This window comes from Corvus hawaiiensis, chromosome 24 (genome assembly GCF_020740725.1).
Source record: "Corvus hawaiiensis isolate bCorHaw1 chromosome 24, bCorHaw1.pri.cur, whole genome shotgun sequence".
In the NCBI taxonomy this organism is placed as follows: domain Eukaryota; kingdom Metazoa; phylum Chordata; class Aves; order Passeriformes; family Corvidae; genus Corvus; species Corvus hawaiiensis.
The window spans coordinates 10,008,769-10,024,288 of NC_063236.1; the positions used below are offsets into that span (position 1 = coordinate 10,008,769).

General features: G+C 54.2%; 1 protein-coding gene across 1 annotated transcript in view; it reads left to right on the forward strand.

The window, feature by feature from the left end:
• The window catches only part of CR1 (complement C3b/C4b receptor 1 (Knops blood group)), a 59,732-nt gene that overhangs the window by 31,273 nt on the left and 12,939 nt on the right, over positions 1–15,520 (forward strand). Inside the window, exons 40-63 of the mRNA XM_048328348.1 lie at positions 449–660; positions 2,334–2,603; positions 2,739–2,921; positions 3,344–3,440; positions 4,140–4,222; positions 4,322–4,513; positions 4,932–5,114; positions 5,222–5,410; positions 5,532–5,631; positions 5,962–6,038; positions 6,620–6,643; positions 8,802–8,821; positions 9,266–9,446; positions 10,067–10,246; positions 10,834–11,016; positions 11,173–11,352; positions 11,464–11,646; positions 12,149–12,331; positions 12,488–12,667; positions 12,844–13,026; positions 13,242–13,460; positions 13,755–13,946; positions 14,192–14,291; positions 14,564–14,649. Coding sequence (XP_048184305.1) covers positions 449–660; positions 2,334–2,603; positions 2,739–2,921; positions 3,344–3,440; positions 4,140–4,222; positions 4,322–4,513; positions 4,932–5,114; positions 5,222–5,410; positions 5,532–5,631; positions 5,962–6,038; positions 6,620–6,643; positions 8,802–8,821; positions 9,266–9,446; positions 10,067–10,246; positions 10,834–11,016; positions 11,173–11,352; positions 11,464–11,646; positions 12,149–12,331; positions 12,488–12,667; positions 12,844–13,026; positions 13,242–13,460; positions 13,755–13,946; positions 14,192–14,291; positions 14,564–14,649 — 3,680 coding nt within the window. The remainder of the gene's footprint in view (positions 1–448; positions 661–2,333; positions 2,604–2,738; positions 2,922–3,343; positions 3,441–4,139; positions 4,223–4,321; positions 4,514–4,931; positions 5,115–5,221; positions 5,411–5,531; positions 5,632–5,961; positions 6,039–6,619; positions 6,644–8,801; positions 8,822–9,265; positions 9,447–10,066; positions 10,247–10,833; positions 11,017–11,172; positions 11,353–11,463; positions 11,647–12,148; positions 12,332–12,487; positions 12,668–12,843; positions 13,027–13,241; positions 13,461–13,754; positions 13,947–14,191; positions 14,292–14,563; positions 14,650–15,520) is intronic.

Consider the following 15,520-nt stretch of genomic DNA (forward strand, 5'->3'; position numbering starts at 1 on the left):
CAGTGATGAGGTGAGCAAGGTAAGCCTATTGGCTCAGTTTATTTATTTATCTTCTGACATTTGCCCATGAGAGACCGGTGTTCTCTCAGGCTCACAAAGCTTCCTTAAGAGAGTCACCACTGACAGAGGCAAATTCATAGGAGAAAACAGACCAACATGGTTTGACATGCATCTGCTTGCTTTGGCTTTAGGAAGTGTGAACTCCTTGTTGCTGTGTTTGTTTGGGTTTTTTTTTTCATTTATTCTTGTGAGTGCCTGGCTGTGGGCCCCAATCCTGGGGGAGCAGTTCCAGATCTGCATTCTTAAATCACTGCTTATTTGAGTTTAAAAAGTGAAATTGTGAAGGAAAACAGCTTTTGTGGGTGCTGGAGCCTGTGCAGGGTGCTTTGGAGAGGGGCAGGTTCTGTCACGATCCCGTTGGGACTCACCCTCACCTCTCTCCCCACAGCCCGTGGGGCACTGTCTGCCCTCCCTGCACGGACCAGCAGCTCCTGTCTCTTGTCCACGGGGACACATCCAGCAGCCCTGTGTGTCCCCTGGCCGCGGAGGGGAGCCTGGTCCACCTGGTCCCTCTGCACAGCCCCGGCTGCCACGTCTGCCCCGTGTGCGCGGTGCCCACCCACGCTCACCTGTGCCAGCCCCAGCGCCTGGCACCCGACGGTAGGAGCTGCACGGGGCACCCCAAACACCCCGGGGTCTCTGGGGAGGGGGCCAGGGCTCCACAAACCCTCCTCAGGCCGAGGGACTCGCCCTGATTACTGCTTGTTTCCCGTTGCAGGATAAATCCAGCGGCTGAGGAGGGAAGGGGAGTTCTGACACCGATCCCTGGTGCTGTCAGGGGTTCGGTTCTTAGTGCAATAAAGAGACCTGAAGTCAAGGGTCTGACTTCACCTGACTTGGCAAAGAAGCAGAAAAATCAAACATACTTCAAACCCAGCTCTGTGTTGGTTTAATACCTACTTTTTTGTTTATTTTTGTATGAACAAAGTATTTTTGCAGCTCTTAAAGCCAGAGTTCAAAAAGTCAGTAAACGTTTCTTTCCACTAGGAAAATAATTTCCTCTTTGCACAATCTTATGTGATTTATTTGTATTTTTAAACTACTTTTTTTGACTGGGGTTCTTTTCCTAGTGTGCAGATAGAAGTACAAGATTTACAGTATTTCTAGTAAAACTGTTCTGTAAATAAAAGGAATGTAAAATAAGGAATACTGCTATCCTGGCTCTGGGGTTTATTTCATAGTTACTAATCAAGCCTTTTGCAGTCTCATTCTTTGGCGGATGTATTCAAGTTCATTAATTACTTCTGCTCAGTTAATTGCTGTTGTTGCACTGGTGTCCCATGTCTGGCCTTTTCTGAGAATGGCGATGATGGAGGTGGGGCAGCACTGCTGGGTGGGAGCCCGTGTGCACTCTGGGCAGCACCTGGGCATGTGCCAGGGAAGGTGTGAGCTCTGCCCAGGTAGAACCTTTTCCCTGGGTGGACCCTGAGTGTTCCTGCACTGGTTTTATTTTCTCTGCCTAAAAAACCAGGCTGCAGCTGCAGCGGGGTGTTCAGAGAATTAAACTACGTGTTCCATGCTCAGCTTGTGCTCCCCTTTTGCTTTGCTATGGGGACAAAATATTGATAAAGCAGAAGCTGAAACATTTACCTTTCTGCTTTATCGGTGTTTGCAGGAGATTGGGTTGGGGTTTTGGTTATTCTGGAGAAATAGGGGCAGTGCCACAGGGAAACAAAAGTGCCAGACCCTTATCAGACTCTGCTGTTGTGTTTGTTATCGTACTGGAATACAGAGCATTCCCGTGGGGTTGTGCTGGCAGGTGGGGTCCTGCTGAGAGGAGAGGGAGAGGCAGTGGCCACCCGGCTTTTCCGAGCGTGACCAGATTTACAGCGCACAGGCCATTCACGCACCCGGCGTTGCATGTTTTGCTGCACGTGTGGGTGGTGCAGCACCGTGACAGGAGGACAAGGGCTCTTCCAAGGAAACCTTGGTGACCTCGCGCTGAATCCCAAGGGTAGGATGAAGAACGGGAAACTTTCCCAAGGCGGACACTCCCCGAGTTCAGAGAGCTGATTACGGGAAGGCGTGTACTGCACGCTGGCTTACGCAGCCCGGGGATAAATTCCTTCCCTGGAACCGGGCGGGTGCGGCAGGAGGGGCCGGGGGGCGGGGGGAAGGAACCCCGACCCCAGCGCCAGCCGCCCCTGGTTCGCCGTTCCTCGCTCGTCGAGCGGTGCCATTCCCCAATGATATAAAGCGGCAGCGCCGTAGGAGCGGCCAGAGCCGGTGTGGGAGCGGCCGCGGCCACCGGCGGAGGAGCCGCTGCGCCCGCTGACCGTCCCGGGGACCCTGCCCGCAGCCCCGGGGGCTCAGCCGAGCCAAAGCTCCCTCCGTAGCCGGAGAAAAAAACGCCTCTTCGTGCAACAGCCGCGAGGGGAATCCGTGGCTGAGCCGCCCTCCGCCCGTCCCGGAACGAGCCGCGCTCCGCATCCCTGCGCATCCCGCGGAGCCAGCACCGGCCCCGGGAGCGGCCCCGGGAGCGGCCCCGGCCATGGCGCTGCGCTGGCTCTGCGCGCTGCTGCTGGCGCTGCCCGGAGCCGCGGGTGAGCGGGGACACGGGGGGACAGGGGCTGGACACGGGGGGACTTGGGGATGGGGCTCCGCGGGATGGACCCGCGGGGAAACGGGGATGGGGCAGCGGCTGCGCGGCCCCGCCGTCATCACCCTTCTGCCCGCAGGTGTCTGCTCGCAGCCGCCCAGGATCGTCTTTGCGGAGCCGATCACGCCCCTCGAGCAGTCCTACCCCGAGGGGGCCGTGGTGAAGTACAGGTGCCGCCCGGGCTACGTGAGGAACGGCGAGCAGTCCCCCTATGTCACCTGTCTCGCCAACTCCTGGTCGAGGAATTCCGCCTTCTGCACCAGTGGGTTCCGGGACTGGGGAGAGCACATCCCTTGCAGCACCCCAAGCCCCTTCAGGGCTCAGAATTGGGTGGGTGGGTCTCTTCCTGTTCCCATCCCCTTCACGCTGTTTTCCCATGGACCAAGACATTTGTCCCGAGCCCATGGGTTCTCTCTCTGTCCTTTCTGGGTAAGCACATAAACCCCAACTTTTTTCTCACTTGTCCTCAGCTCTGTCTTTGCTGTTACTTGCTTTTCTTTCAGTTCCTCATAAGTTAACGTGGATCTTGTATCTCTTCTGCAAGTGCTGGCACTTGGCTCTGAGGGCAGTCAGGGACCTGATAATCAGGTCACCTATTCTGCAATGACACTGAACGTCTGCTGTCACCTGCATTCCACTCTGATCCTATAAAGCAAAGCCAATGCCGAGCACTTGTCCTTTCAGGAAAGTCCTGCGGGCAACCGCACATTGAGAATGGCAACTTTCACGCCAGGACCGACCTGCTCTTTGGGGCCACCGTGACCTTCACCTGTCACGCTGGGTAGGTGTCACCCCGGGCTGCCGCTGGGTCGAGGCTGGGTGACAGCAGCCAGAGGACACTCAGAGGCTCTGAGTGCTGGGGGCTGCTCCTTGGCTCTCAGGTGTTCAGATCAGGGACCACGGGGGTCGGGCTGTCCCCCTGATTTGCTGTCAAACCAAACAATTTTCTGGGCCCTCGTGTGGACTTTGCAGGTTGTTTGTTAGCTGCTTTGCAAAGAATTGTGCTCGTTTCCTGTGGCTGCTCATTAGTAATTGAGGGGTGTGTCAGGGTGAGTCAGGCTGCCTGTGTGGTAGCCGAGGGCTTGCGGAAAAAAGGGCTGTGGTGTCCTGGGGATGCCCGGAGCAGGGTGAGAGGGAAGGAGAGGCCTTCAGGAAGAGCGGTGACACCTGAATCTGCTCAGAAGATAAATTCCTGTTTGGGTGTACTGCTGCACGGACGGGACTGAACAGACTCAGGGTGAGAGGAGGTCCTGCTCGTGGTCCTGTGAGTTTGTATCCACCCATTGCAAGTATTTCCTTCAACTTCGTCATATATTACATTTCTTTAGGTGTTGACAAAATCATATTTTATAGGAGAGCCAGCTGATTACACCCTAGGGTTCCCCTCCTCCAGAGAATACAATTAGAAACTCTTCAACTTCCTCAAGCTCCCGAGGGTTTTTCACTTTTTTCAGAGAGATTGCACCTTTCCTTTCCTCAGGTACCGCCTGGTTGGGTCACTGTCTGCAGAGTGTGTGGTGAGAAATGGGAAAGTTTCTTGGAGTGCTGTTCCATCCTGTGAGAGTAAGCAGATCTTAACTGGTTTATGGATGTCTCTTCCTCAAAGCTAAACCTACATGATGGAAATGTTCTTTCATTTCTTACCGTTTCCTTCCCCTGCAGTTATTCTCTGCCCACCACCGCCTGCAATTAAGAATGGACATCTCCTCAGCGAGAATGAAGAGTTTGCCTTTGGCATGGCTGTAAGATACAGCTGCAACAAAGGTTTATCTCTTATTGGAGAAGCCACAATCTTCTGTAACAGTGGTAGGAACTTCCAGGGAGTCTGGAGCGGTCCAGCCCCTGAATGCAAAGGTAAATAAATGTTAAATGTGCTTTCCTGATGGGCTGCCAAATAGGAGAAGGTGGATTTGAGCCTGAAAGGATTCCCAGCAGTGGGCTGCCAGGTTGTGGTCAGAGGCAGGGCTTGGTTTACTAGATTCTTCAGCCCACAGAAAGCTCCCTCTCCCTGCCCACGCCCAGGGCTTCTGCAAATGAGAAATGAAGTGCTCAGAGGTTCTTAATGATGTCTCTGTTCTCTCGCTCCACTGGGGACTTGCCCGTGTCAAAGTGACAGTTCTGATCTAGTAGGTGACATCCTGCCCATGGCAGAGGGTTGGAACCAGAAAATCTTCCAACCCAGACCATTCTGTGGTTCTCCCAGCAAGCTTCTCGCGTCACATCTCTGGTAATAATGTAATAAATATTCTTATTGTCTTATCTTCACTTCCAGAAGTCAAATGTGAAAATCCAGAAGTGACAAATGGGAAAAAGTTATCTGGCTTCAGATCTGAGTACACGTATGGAGATCAAGTGAGCTTTGAGTGCAATCCTGGCTATTCCATGAAAGGCAGCAGCGCTGTTACCTGTGATGCAAACAGCACCTGGACACCACCTCTGCCAACCTGTGATGAAAGTGAGCACAGACAAATTTATTTCTGTGCTCCAAAGCTGCAGTTCACTGTTGTTAGTCCAGGCCTTTGGGCATCTTCTGTAACCAGCCCTGTGTTTGTCTCCCTTTAGTCCGCTGTGGTCGTCCCCCAGAATTCCCTTTTGCCTCCCCAACAACGGCAGTGGGTGAGAGCTCTGCTTTCGGGACGAAAGTGATGTATCACTGCAAGCCGGGCTTCGAGCTAGCGCCTGGAAGTTCCTCTGCTGTCACCTGTCAGAGGAACGCATCCTGGTCTGCTGCAAACCCACCATCCTGTACCCGTGAGCATCTCCATCCTGACTGTGGGAGGGGTCTGGACATGCTTGGGATGTCCCTCTGAAATTTGGGTCGTGTCCATCTCCGGGTTTGAAGTAATTCCCGTGCTGCTTTCTTTTCCTCCAGGACAGCAGTGCTCTGCTCCCAGGGTAGAGCACGGGAATGTGGTCGGAAATGCCAAGACTTTCCCGTTTGAAGGAGTTGTGACATTCACCTGCAACCCTCCGTGAGTGGATCCCTGCTCAGTAGGGACCGGCTCGGGGGGCTGGGACTGGGATCACAGGCAGCACCATCCCTCCTGTGCAATTCTCCAGTGAAACCCTGTATTTTGGGCCTCAGTGTGGCAACACACGTGTGTTGGGTGACAAACAGCACTGAGCTGCTCCAGCCTGGCTCCTATGAGCGCCCTCATTCAGTGGCTTTGCTGTGGCCAGGTCCCATTTCACAGCAGGACAGTTCTGGTTAATCCCTTGCCTGTGTGCAGTGGTGGGGAGCGTGGGGAAAAACCCTGCTGGGTCATCTTCTGCAAAGTACTAAACTTCTTCTCTTTCCTTAGGTACAAATTGAAGCAGTCTTCTGCCACATGTGTGGTAGCAGGAGATGGAGTCGATTGGGATCCAGCACCTCCATACTGTAAGAGGGACAATCCCTGCACAGAGTCATTAAACAGCAGCTGGCACTGCTCTGGTGGAGCTGCCTTGCTGGTGGCCTTGGGCTGCTCCTACCTGTGCTTCTTTATCAACCAGCTGTAAAAATCAGCATTTCAATCCTAACTCAGGCTGGGAGGCCTCAGGTGCAATACTCTTGCACAATTCAGGAATCATTCTGACAAAAGAGAAAGAGCAAGGCAAGAGCAGAAATTAGGGGGAAAACCTTCACAAGAGGAAAGCTTTCTGTCTCCAGTACCAGGGAGAGATGAAGATAATCAGATGTGAGAACTGTTCACTCAGTTTGGTGTAACGCTGAAATTGGGTGTTACGAAATGTTTCTTCTGGCCTGACTGGGCACCTCAGTGATTTATTCCATGGGGAGATCCTGCAATAAATCCATCTGGCTTTTAACCTGTGGAGCTGGGCTGTGCAGGGGTCCCGTTCTGTGTGTTGCTGATGTTTTCCATGTGCACTGGCTCCAGTCTGAGACGCTGCACGTTGTGTTCATGAATTGCTGTGCTGGATGGGTGCAGAGTTTCATGTTTTGTCTCATTTCCTTTCCAGGTGGAGCGAACACGATCATTGTTGGTGAGTAGTGGAGAGCCAGGGGTTGGACTTGATCTTTGTGGGTCTTTCCAACTCAACATATTCTGACATTCTGGATTCCTGAGCCCCTCCCTTACCCAGCTCCTGCCTGCCTTTGTTATTGTGTCCTGTGTGTTCTGCTTGAAATCGGCTTCAAAGCTGCAGTCTGTGCTCATCTTGGTGTTGTTGGTGCTTTAAATCAGGATGCGAAAGGGAAGGGGGAGCTAAAGGGGACCAGGGAGGGAAAAGACTGAAACTTCTTCTTTGTGTCTTGTAGGAATCCTCCCCTTCCTCCTGGCAATGCTGGTTATGAACATCTAGGTGAGGGAAGGGGCGCAGTGAGAAGGCACCTGTAGACACGTTGGACTTGATCCCAGTGCTCCCAGTGCTCTGCTTTTCCCTCCTGTGAAAGTGGCCTTGAAGCAGCAACCGCCCACCCTCGGCTGGCAAAGCCCAGCCAGGAAACCCTCGCAGTGCTGTGTGGGGCTGGAGTGGTTTGGAAGCTCCCTGCCACCATGCTGCCCAGAAATCAGGGCCCTTATCCCCGTGTGAAGTCACAGAGACGCCAAAGGCCTTCACGCTGCAAGAGAGGGAGCTCGAGAAATCCCTGCGCTTTGGGTGCCACACGTGTTGGGCTCCTCAGCACCACTGAGGGCACGCTGGGCCTGGGGCTGGTCAGGACTCGGGGGTCCCTGAAGTGTCCTGAGGTGGGAAGTGCAGCCCCTGCTGAAGGATCAGCAGGGAACGTCCTCCTGAGAGTGATCTGTGCTTGCTTTGATCCAAGGAGGATGCGCGAGTCCGGCCTTATCTCTGAGTACTGATAGCACGGAAAGCCACGCAGTGCTCAAGGTTGGGAAAGACCTCCCGGATCATCGAGTCCAGCCTTTGACCGAACACCACCTTGTCCAGCAGGATTTTGGGCTCTTGCTCTGCTCAGGGCAGGGCTGGGGGACGGCTCTTGCTCTGATCCCAAGTAGGTGCAGATGGACATCAAGCCAAATCCCTGATGGGATCCCCTGTCCTCCGTGGGGAACAGGACACCAACCCCACAGCTTTTGGGCGCTTTGTTTTCATCCTGCCTGACCTGACCCAGTCGTGGCTGTGCTGAGGACGGCGTGTGAGCACAGAGAGAGGTGAGGGAGGAGCCATGTGGACAAAATGCCCAGGATTTGTGTGGCTGATGGAAAGGCCATGCTGAGGCATTGGGGTCCTTTCCTGCTTGTAACTCAGCCTGGCTAAAGGATCACTGAATAAGCTGAAGGGGTGTCCTAAACTGGAGTTAAGATTAGAAGGTTTCCTTTTTAGAAGGAAAACAACACAGTGGTGGAATTTTGACTGTTTAAGCCTGAGACACTCAGAATTTTAGCTGCTGGTAAAGCAAAATGTTGAGGTTTGGGGTTTTGTGTGCTGCAGAGGTAAATCACCCATCTGGGAGCTCCTCATGATGCGCACTTGGGAACAGGAACCATCCAAAATGTGTCTACTACAGGCCTTTGGTTTCTCCATTTTCCCCAATGCCTTCCTGCTAGCAGGAACATTCCTCTGATAAGGAGGAAACCCACAAATAACCATTTCCATCCACACGTCAGCCTGGTTCCAAACACACCCCAAAGTTCTCCCTTCCCAGCAGAGCACTGTCCTGTTCAGCTGTCACAGGGCCACTGCAGATCCTGTTTCTTCAGCCTTGCAGAACAAGCACTTGCACATTGCTGGTTATTTTTATTTCTCTCTTACCATAAGCCACGGGAGTGACTAAACGGACCAGACACAACCTAAAGCCTCACAGCTCTGGGTTGTGCTTGGCTTTGCTATTTTAATCCCAGCACATTTACTCCTACTGCATATTCCAAAGTGATTTTTTTTTTCAAATGATTTAGCATGTGATTTGGGGATCAGCTTGGAATTATCTCCCCACAACCAAATGAAAGGAATTGTGAATGCTGTGACAGAGCTTTACAGGTGTGGTCACCAAGATTTACCATGGAGAGGGTTTATTTACTGTATTTGCAATCAATTGTACATAATTCTACTTTATAATCTGAGTGCAAACGACCCAGTGCAATTCTGAAGTGTGAATGTTGGATTTGTAAGCATTGGAAGCTCTCTGTCAATAAAAGGGATAAAAGGACTTGAGCAGTTCTTGTCTCGCTGTTTGTTTTAGGCTCAGAAAGTGTCACCTGTGTGAGGTGGGGAGCTGGAGCTGCTGGGGCTGCTCCTTCAGCACAAAGTCCTGTCTGGGGAGTTTAATTCTTCCTGCCAGTGGTGAGGGATGAGCCCAGGGTCAGGTCAGGAGGATTTGGGGCCCATTTTTATGGGAGGAGGGAATGCCCCACTCTGCCCATCCCATACCTGGGCAGCTGAATTGTGCCGTGTCCCTTTAGGTGCCACCACCTGGGGACCTGGGACAGAGCTTGGGCCACTTCTGCTAAGGGAGGACACTCTGCACCGTGGGCACAGGGCAGCTACAGAGCCTCTGCTCACACTCGCCCCTTTTTCACCCCTCTTTCCGCATCCTCCTTTACCAAAACCAGCAGCAGCAGCAGCAGCGTGAGGCACCTGCAGCCTCCCCGGGGGTGCTGGCTGTGCCTGCGTGTGCTGGGGAGCCCGCAGGTTCCTGTCCCACAGCCCTGGGAAGTCCCTCAGCAGCGTCTCGTTCCGCACACGGGGGCAGTGGGGGGAACTGGGATGCCCATATCTGCCCCGTGCCCCCGGGAGCCGCCGTCTGTGCCGGGGATGGTGCTCACCTTCACCCTCTGCCTGCTGGGCAGCTCCGCTCTGCTCCTCGGCACCGCGTCCGCGGCTCAAGGTAAGGCAGACCAGCAGCTCTGCTCCTCTGGGGCCTTCCTCCCACGGCCCTCCTCTTCTTCATCGCTGATCCCTGTGCTTTTCCCTGCGGGGGAAAACGGAAGCCCTGCGCCGGTCCCAGGTGGAGCTCGGCATCACGGAGCCTCCGAGCTCCTCTGCTGATGACAGAGACCCTCTGGGACAGCACCAGAGCCACACGTCCGTGGCCTGGGAATGGCACCCCCAGCCCAGGCTGGGCACCCCCACCCAGCTCCCTGGCACAGCCGTGTGCTCCTGGCAGCACAGATCCCTGCACTGCTGTTGGGTCGGTCCTGGACTGCCCTGCCAATGTTTTCCTGGGCAGGATTGGGCCCTTAGGATGGGCTTCAGAGCCTGCAGAACGGCCAGGACCTCGCTGGGTGGTTGACATGAGATCCTGGACACGCAGATTTTTGGCAGCTGAGGAAGCCGCGGGGGTCCCCCAGGAGCACAGGGAGGGTCCTGCAGCCCCAGGGACCCCCGCCCCAGCTGCAGCCTGCAGTGCACCCCACTGCTGCCGGGCACCAGGCTGCACGGACGCCCTCCATCACGGTAGGAACCCCCGGCAGCTGTGTCGGTAAACATTTCCTTTCCCTTCCCCAGCTGCCCGGTGCCGGTCCCCACTGGTCCCGTATGGGAGGGTGTACCCTGTCCGCTATTACTACAACAGACGGGACACCGTGACCTTCACCTGCAAGCCGGGGTACACCCTGCAGGGCCCCCGCAGCAGCACCTGCGGAGCTGACTCCAAGTGGAACCCCCCTCTGCCGCAGTGCAAAAAGGGTGAGCGTCCCGGGGGTGTGAGCAGTGGCGGCCGCGGGGAAAGCTCCCTCTTCTGTCCTCTCAGATTCAGTGGGAAGGCAGAGCCGGGATGGATCTGTCCTGGCTTCCCTTCCCAACCAAAGTGCTGCCAGCGTGGCTGGCAGAGACAGAAACACGCTGGGGTGGGACATGGGGATGGCTGTGCCCTGTCTGGGGCTCCGAGAGGGATGGGGAGAAGTTAACCCCGTGGGATGGCAGGATCTGAATCCTGGTGGGATTCCTGTCACTCTGCTCCCGGGCAGATGTGGGGCATTTTCACCTTCACTGAGGAACGGGAAGTAATCACAGCTTCTCACTGCTCTTGCTGCTTCCACGTCCTTGTGGATCCCTGCCAAACCCTGTGATGTGCCCGTTGTCCTGTCGGGACTGCCATTACTGCCAGCAATTTCTTCCAGGTGCAGCTGCACCTTTAGAGAACTAAAGCCTTGATCCAGCAAATGGAACGCAGAGCAGAATTCGGGATATCACTCTGACTTTACCCAAGCTGGCCCAGCAGCACCCAAACCAGCAAAGAGCTCACCCGCAGGACTCCTCCTTTCCCTCTGCAGAGGTGACATGTCCTCGGCCACCAAGCATCGCCAATGGGCTGCACAGTGGACAGTCCTCGGACAAGTTTTCCCGGGGAGTGACCGTGTCCTACAGCTGCAAGGAGGGCTTTGAGCTGCTCGGGAATGTGTCCATCACCTGCACGGACAGCGGGCTGTGGAGCCGGCCCCTGCCCCGCTGTCAAGGTGTGTGGATGCTTCACTCCCGGGATGGGCTGGCAGGAAGGGTGCTGGGTGTGCTGTAGGATCAGAGCTTACGACAGTGAGCAGAGGGGAGGCTCTGTGTGTGCAGGCTCTGGCCCATGCAGTGAGGTTTGAAGGCTGCTGTCACTGTTCCCACAGCGATCGGCTGTCAGGTACCCGAGGTGCAGAATGGGAAGGTCTACAACGTGCAGAGCACCTACAGAGCTGGAGACACTCTCCACTTTGACTGTCTGCCTGGTTATGCAGCAGAGGACACCTACAAGGCTCGGTGCCAGCCCGGGGGCACCTGGGACCCGCCGGTGCTCGTGTGCCAGAGGGGTGAGTGTGGGTGCTGCTGGGATTTAACCCATCTGTGCAGCATCACTCTGGCTGCCTTCCCCTTGCTCCCTGCTCTCTCGCTGAGCTAAATTTCCCATCTCCCTCTCGCAGTCCGGCCGTGCCCGATGCCTCCGGAGGTCGCCAATGGAAACCACAACGGTCACGGCAAAGCAGGTTTCACCATGGGGATGTCTGTAATGTACTCCTGCAATCCCGGCTATATCCTCGTCGGAAATCCCGCTGTGTCCTGCAGAGCATCGGGGAACTGGAGCCAGCCCCGCCCTCGCTGTGAAGGTGAGTCCGGACTCTGTCCCCTCGGGACAAACTCTCAGTGTGGCTCTGAGCACAGGGGACACCCTCACCATTGCCACTGCGACCTTCAGTGAGAGACTGAATTCCATTTTAATGAAATATACGGGTTTATAATATTTAAAGAATTAGCTAAGATCCATGAATCCAGAGGCAGCACCGTCCTCCCTGTGCTCCGGTCACAGCCTGGCTCCAGCATGTCCATGGAGAGCTGGATGGTGACAGTGCTGGGACCAGGCACAGGCATGGGGTGGGACACAGCTTTTAGGGGGAGACCAGCTGGGTTTTTATGAATCATTTCAATACTCTCTGTTCAGAAAAATCGCAGGAGAGACAACCCAAAGGCTGCTGTCAGGATGGACCTGGCAGTACCTGCGGTTCGAGCCCTCTGTCCTCCCAAAGTCTGACATGCTGGAGAGTGGGGCTGAGCTGGCTCTCTGAAATCACCTCTCCCAAACTCTCATGAGCTTTTCCCCTCCCTCTGCAGAGGTGACATGTCCTCGGCCACCAAGCATCGCCAATGGGCTGCACAGTGGACAGTCCTCGGACAAGTTTTCCCGGGGAGTGACCGTGTCCTACAGCTGCAAGGAGGGCTTTGAGCTGCTCGGGAATGTGTCCATCACCTGCACGGACAGCGGGCTGTGGAGCCGGCCCCTGCCCCGCTGTCAAGGTGTGTGGATGCTTCACTCCCGGGATGGGCTGGCAGGAAGGGTGCTGGGTGTGCTGTAGGATCAGAGCTTATGGCAGTGAGCAGAGGGGAGGCTCTGTGTGTGCAGGCTCTGGCCCATGCAGTGAGGTTTGAAGGCTGCTGTCACTGTTCCCACAGCGATCGGCTGTCAGGTACCCGAGGTGCAGAATGGGAAGGTCTACAACGTGCAGAGCACCTACAGAGCTGGAGACACTCTCCACTTTTCCTGTGATGCCAGTTACACCACAGAGGACACCTATGAGGCTCGGTGCCAGCCCGGGGGCACCTGGGACCCGCCGGTGCTCGTGTGCCAGAGGGGTGAGTGCGGGTGCTGCTGCTGCTTCCCCAGGGCTGCCCTGCCTGGCAGGGGCTCTCTGCGGGCAGGAACAGGGCATGAGGCAGGGATTTAACCCATCTGTGCAGCATCACTCTGGCTGCCTTCCCCTTGCTCCCTGTTCTTTCGCTGAGCTATATTTCCCATCTCCCTCTCGCAGTCCGGCCGTGCCCGATGCCTCCGGAGGTCGCCAATGGAAACCACAACGGCCAGGGCAAAGCGTTTTTTACCGCTGGAATGTCTGTAATGTACTCCTGCAATCCCGGCTATTACCTGGTCGGAAATCCCGCTGTGTCCTGCAGAGCATCGGGGAACTGGAGCCAGCCCCGCCCTCGCTGTGAAGGTGAGTCCGGGCTCTGTCCCCTCGGGACAAACTCTCAGATCCTGCAAGAGGGTTAATTCCATGTAAAGTGTATAATGGAATCAATTAATGTCAAGCCTTCCTACGGCTGGGGAGGTTTGTGTGGACATCACGCTGAGTTTGTTGTTGCAATATTAACAGCCTGTGGTTTTGTGTTTTCTTTTGCTCCGACTCCTCCTGCACGCCCTCATTGCCAGTGACTGTCTGCATCAATCCAAACGTAGCCAATGGAAGGCAAATCGATGGTCACGGACTTCTCTCTGCTCCTGGGCAAACGGTGACATTTCAATGCCACGATGGGTACAGCCTGCAGGGCAGTGCCAGGGTGTCCTGCCAGGAGGATGGCAGCTGGCAGCCCCCTGCTCCTGTGTGTGACAGACCACTGCACTATCAGAGCTCCTTAAACAGGTCTCCAGGTAAATCATGATGTAGCTGCCTCAGGGTACACTGCTATTTTATGTCCCCTAACCCCATTTAAAAAATGTTGTTAAACCCTTTGAGGGGAAGATTTAAGCCTACCCTGGGAATAAGAACCTAATCCTCTGCAATCCTTTTGGAAAATATCTTGTGTTGATTAATGGCTGTATTAACCAAAATAAACATTTTTGCAAGGCAAACCAAACCCCTTTCCTCCTAATAGTGCTCTTTGTGCTCTTGTCCCCGACGTGCCTGTCCTGCCTGGTCCTCATGTCTCTTTTCTCTCTCAATAGGTGCTTGTGATGCTCCCCCAAGGTTACAGTTTGCTGAGCTAAATGCGGAGCATAGAAATGCCATTGATTTTTCTGTTGGGAAGACTGTGCAATACACTTGCCGCCCTGGATATGCTAAAGTCCCAAGAATGTCACCTACTATTACATGCCTTGAGAGCGGAGTGTGGTCAGAAGCACTAGAGTTCTGTGAAAGTGAATAACTCCTTGATTTAGTGTCCATTGTTGCAGGAGGAACAGGTCCCAGGTTCTGTCCATGCTGCCAAAACCTCAATGTTATTCTGAATATGTGACTAGTAAAGCCATGTAACTCTCTGCTATTAGAAACCCGTGTTGGGGGGAACTGGGAATGTGGGCAGGTGACTGGAGGAATAATTACATCTGTTGTACTGTGCTACAGAGAGACAGGAGCCTAAAACAAGGGTGTTTTCCTCCCCCAGGGAAAAAGTGCAGTCACCCTCGTGAGCCTATGAATGGGAAGATTATTTCCCTGGCAGATCTCCAGTTTGGGTCTACAGTGGTCTACGGCTGTGAGGAAGGGTAAGTCCTGCTTTAGAGGTGGATTAGGTAAGTGCCCCCTTTTTTAACTCCTGTTCATTCACTCCCAGTAAATGGCTCTGTACCTACAGAGCACAGAAGGTGCTCGCTGTTGTGTCTGTACACACAAATACTGTGAAATGGAGGAAAGAACCTCTCCTTCAGGGCCACAGCTCTGCTGCCAGCAGAGCTGATCCCACATCCCAGGTGGCTGGGAGGAGAAATAACTCCGAATGGAATGGCTTGGGATGAATGACCAATCCTTTTAACACCAGGCACAGGTTAATTGGACAGTCCAGCAGACGCTGTGAGATCGCTGGGGAGCAAGTTGCATGGAGCGGTGACGTTCCCTTCTGTCAGCGTAAGTAGCTCATGGCTCCGGGGATTTGCATGGATCTGGGAAATATTTTCCAGCAGAGACTGCCACATCTTTCCAGTCAGAGCTTTCACAGGCAATTTCTCTGCTCTGTGGGCAGGAAAATCATCAGAAGGTTTGGAAGTCATAAGAAAGCAGTCTGGGAAAAGGTACAAGATCCCAAAGCTTAACGGATTATGGAAAGCAATGTCTCAGCTGGAGCTTTTCCAGCAGTGCTTGAGTATCCTGCTGCTGACTGACACCACGAACCCATTGCAGAAGAGGAAGGGAAAACATGTTCAGCTTAGGGGTTGTTTTGTCAGACCCACAGAGACCAAGGGTCAGTCCTAAGGAGCGACAGCAGTGAATCCCCAAATCCCAAACTGTGGGCTTGCTCCTGCTCTCCAAGCACTGGTGAATACCCAAGAGCTGCTGTGCTGCTCCTCAGCAATTCCACCTGGGTGTTTCTCTGCTGGTCAAGCAATGTGGCCGATTAGGGGACAGTTTCATACAAAGAAAGAAACATTTGCTGGTACATTCTGGGTCTTAAAACATTTCCCAGATTCTTCAGGGAGGTGTGAACCACAGGGGACACACGGACTGTGCCTGCTCCATGTCTTGGCACCAGGATTTTACACAAGTGATGCAAAACAAGTATTTGCTTTCTTATTCCTTAAGGCGTAGAAAATACAAAGCATGCAGGTGTTTCCTCCACAGAGGTTTGATTACTGCTCTGCCTTCTCCCTGCCAGGGAGGTGGGATCCTGCTGCCAACAAGGTCTTGCCTGGGAGGTCACTGTACTCCATCTTTAGAACAAGTGTTTTTGCTCCACAGACTGAGGGATTTCCAGCATTTGGTGCTGCTGTTGAATTGAGAA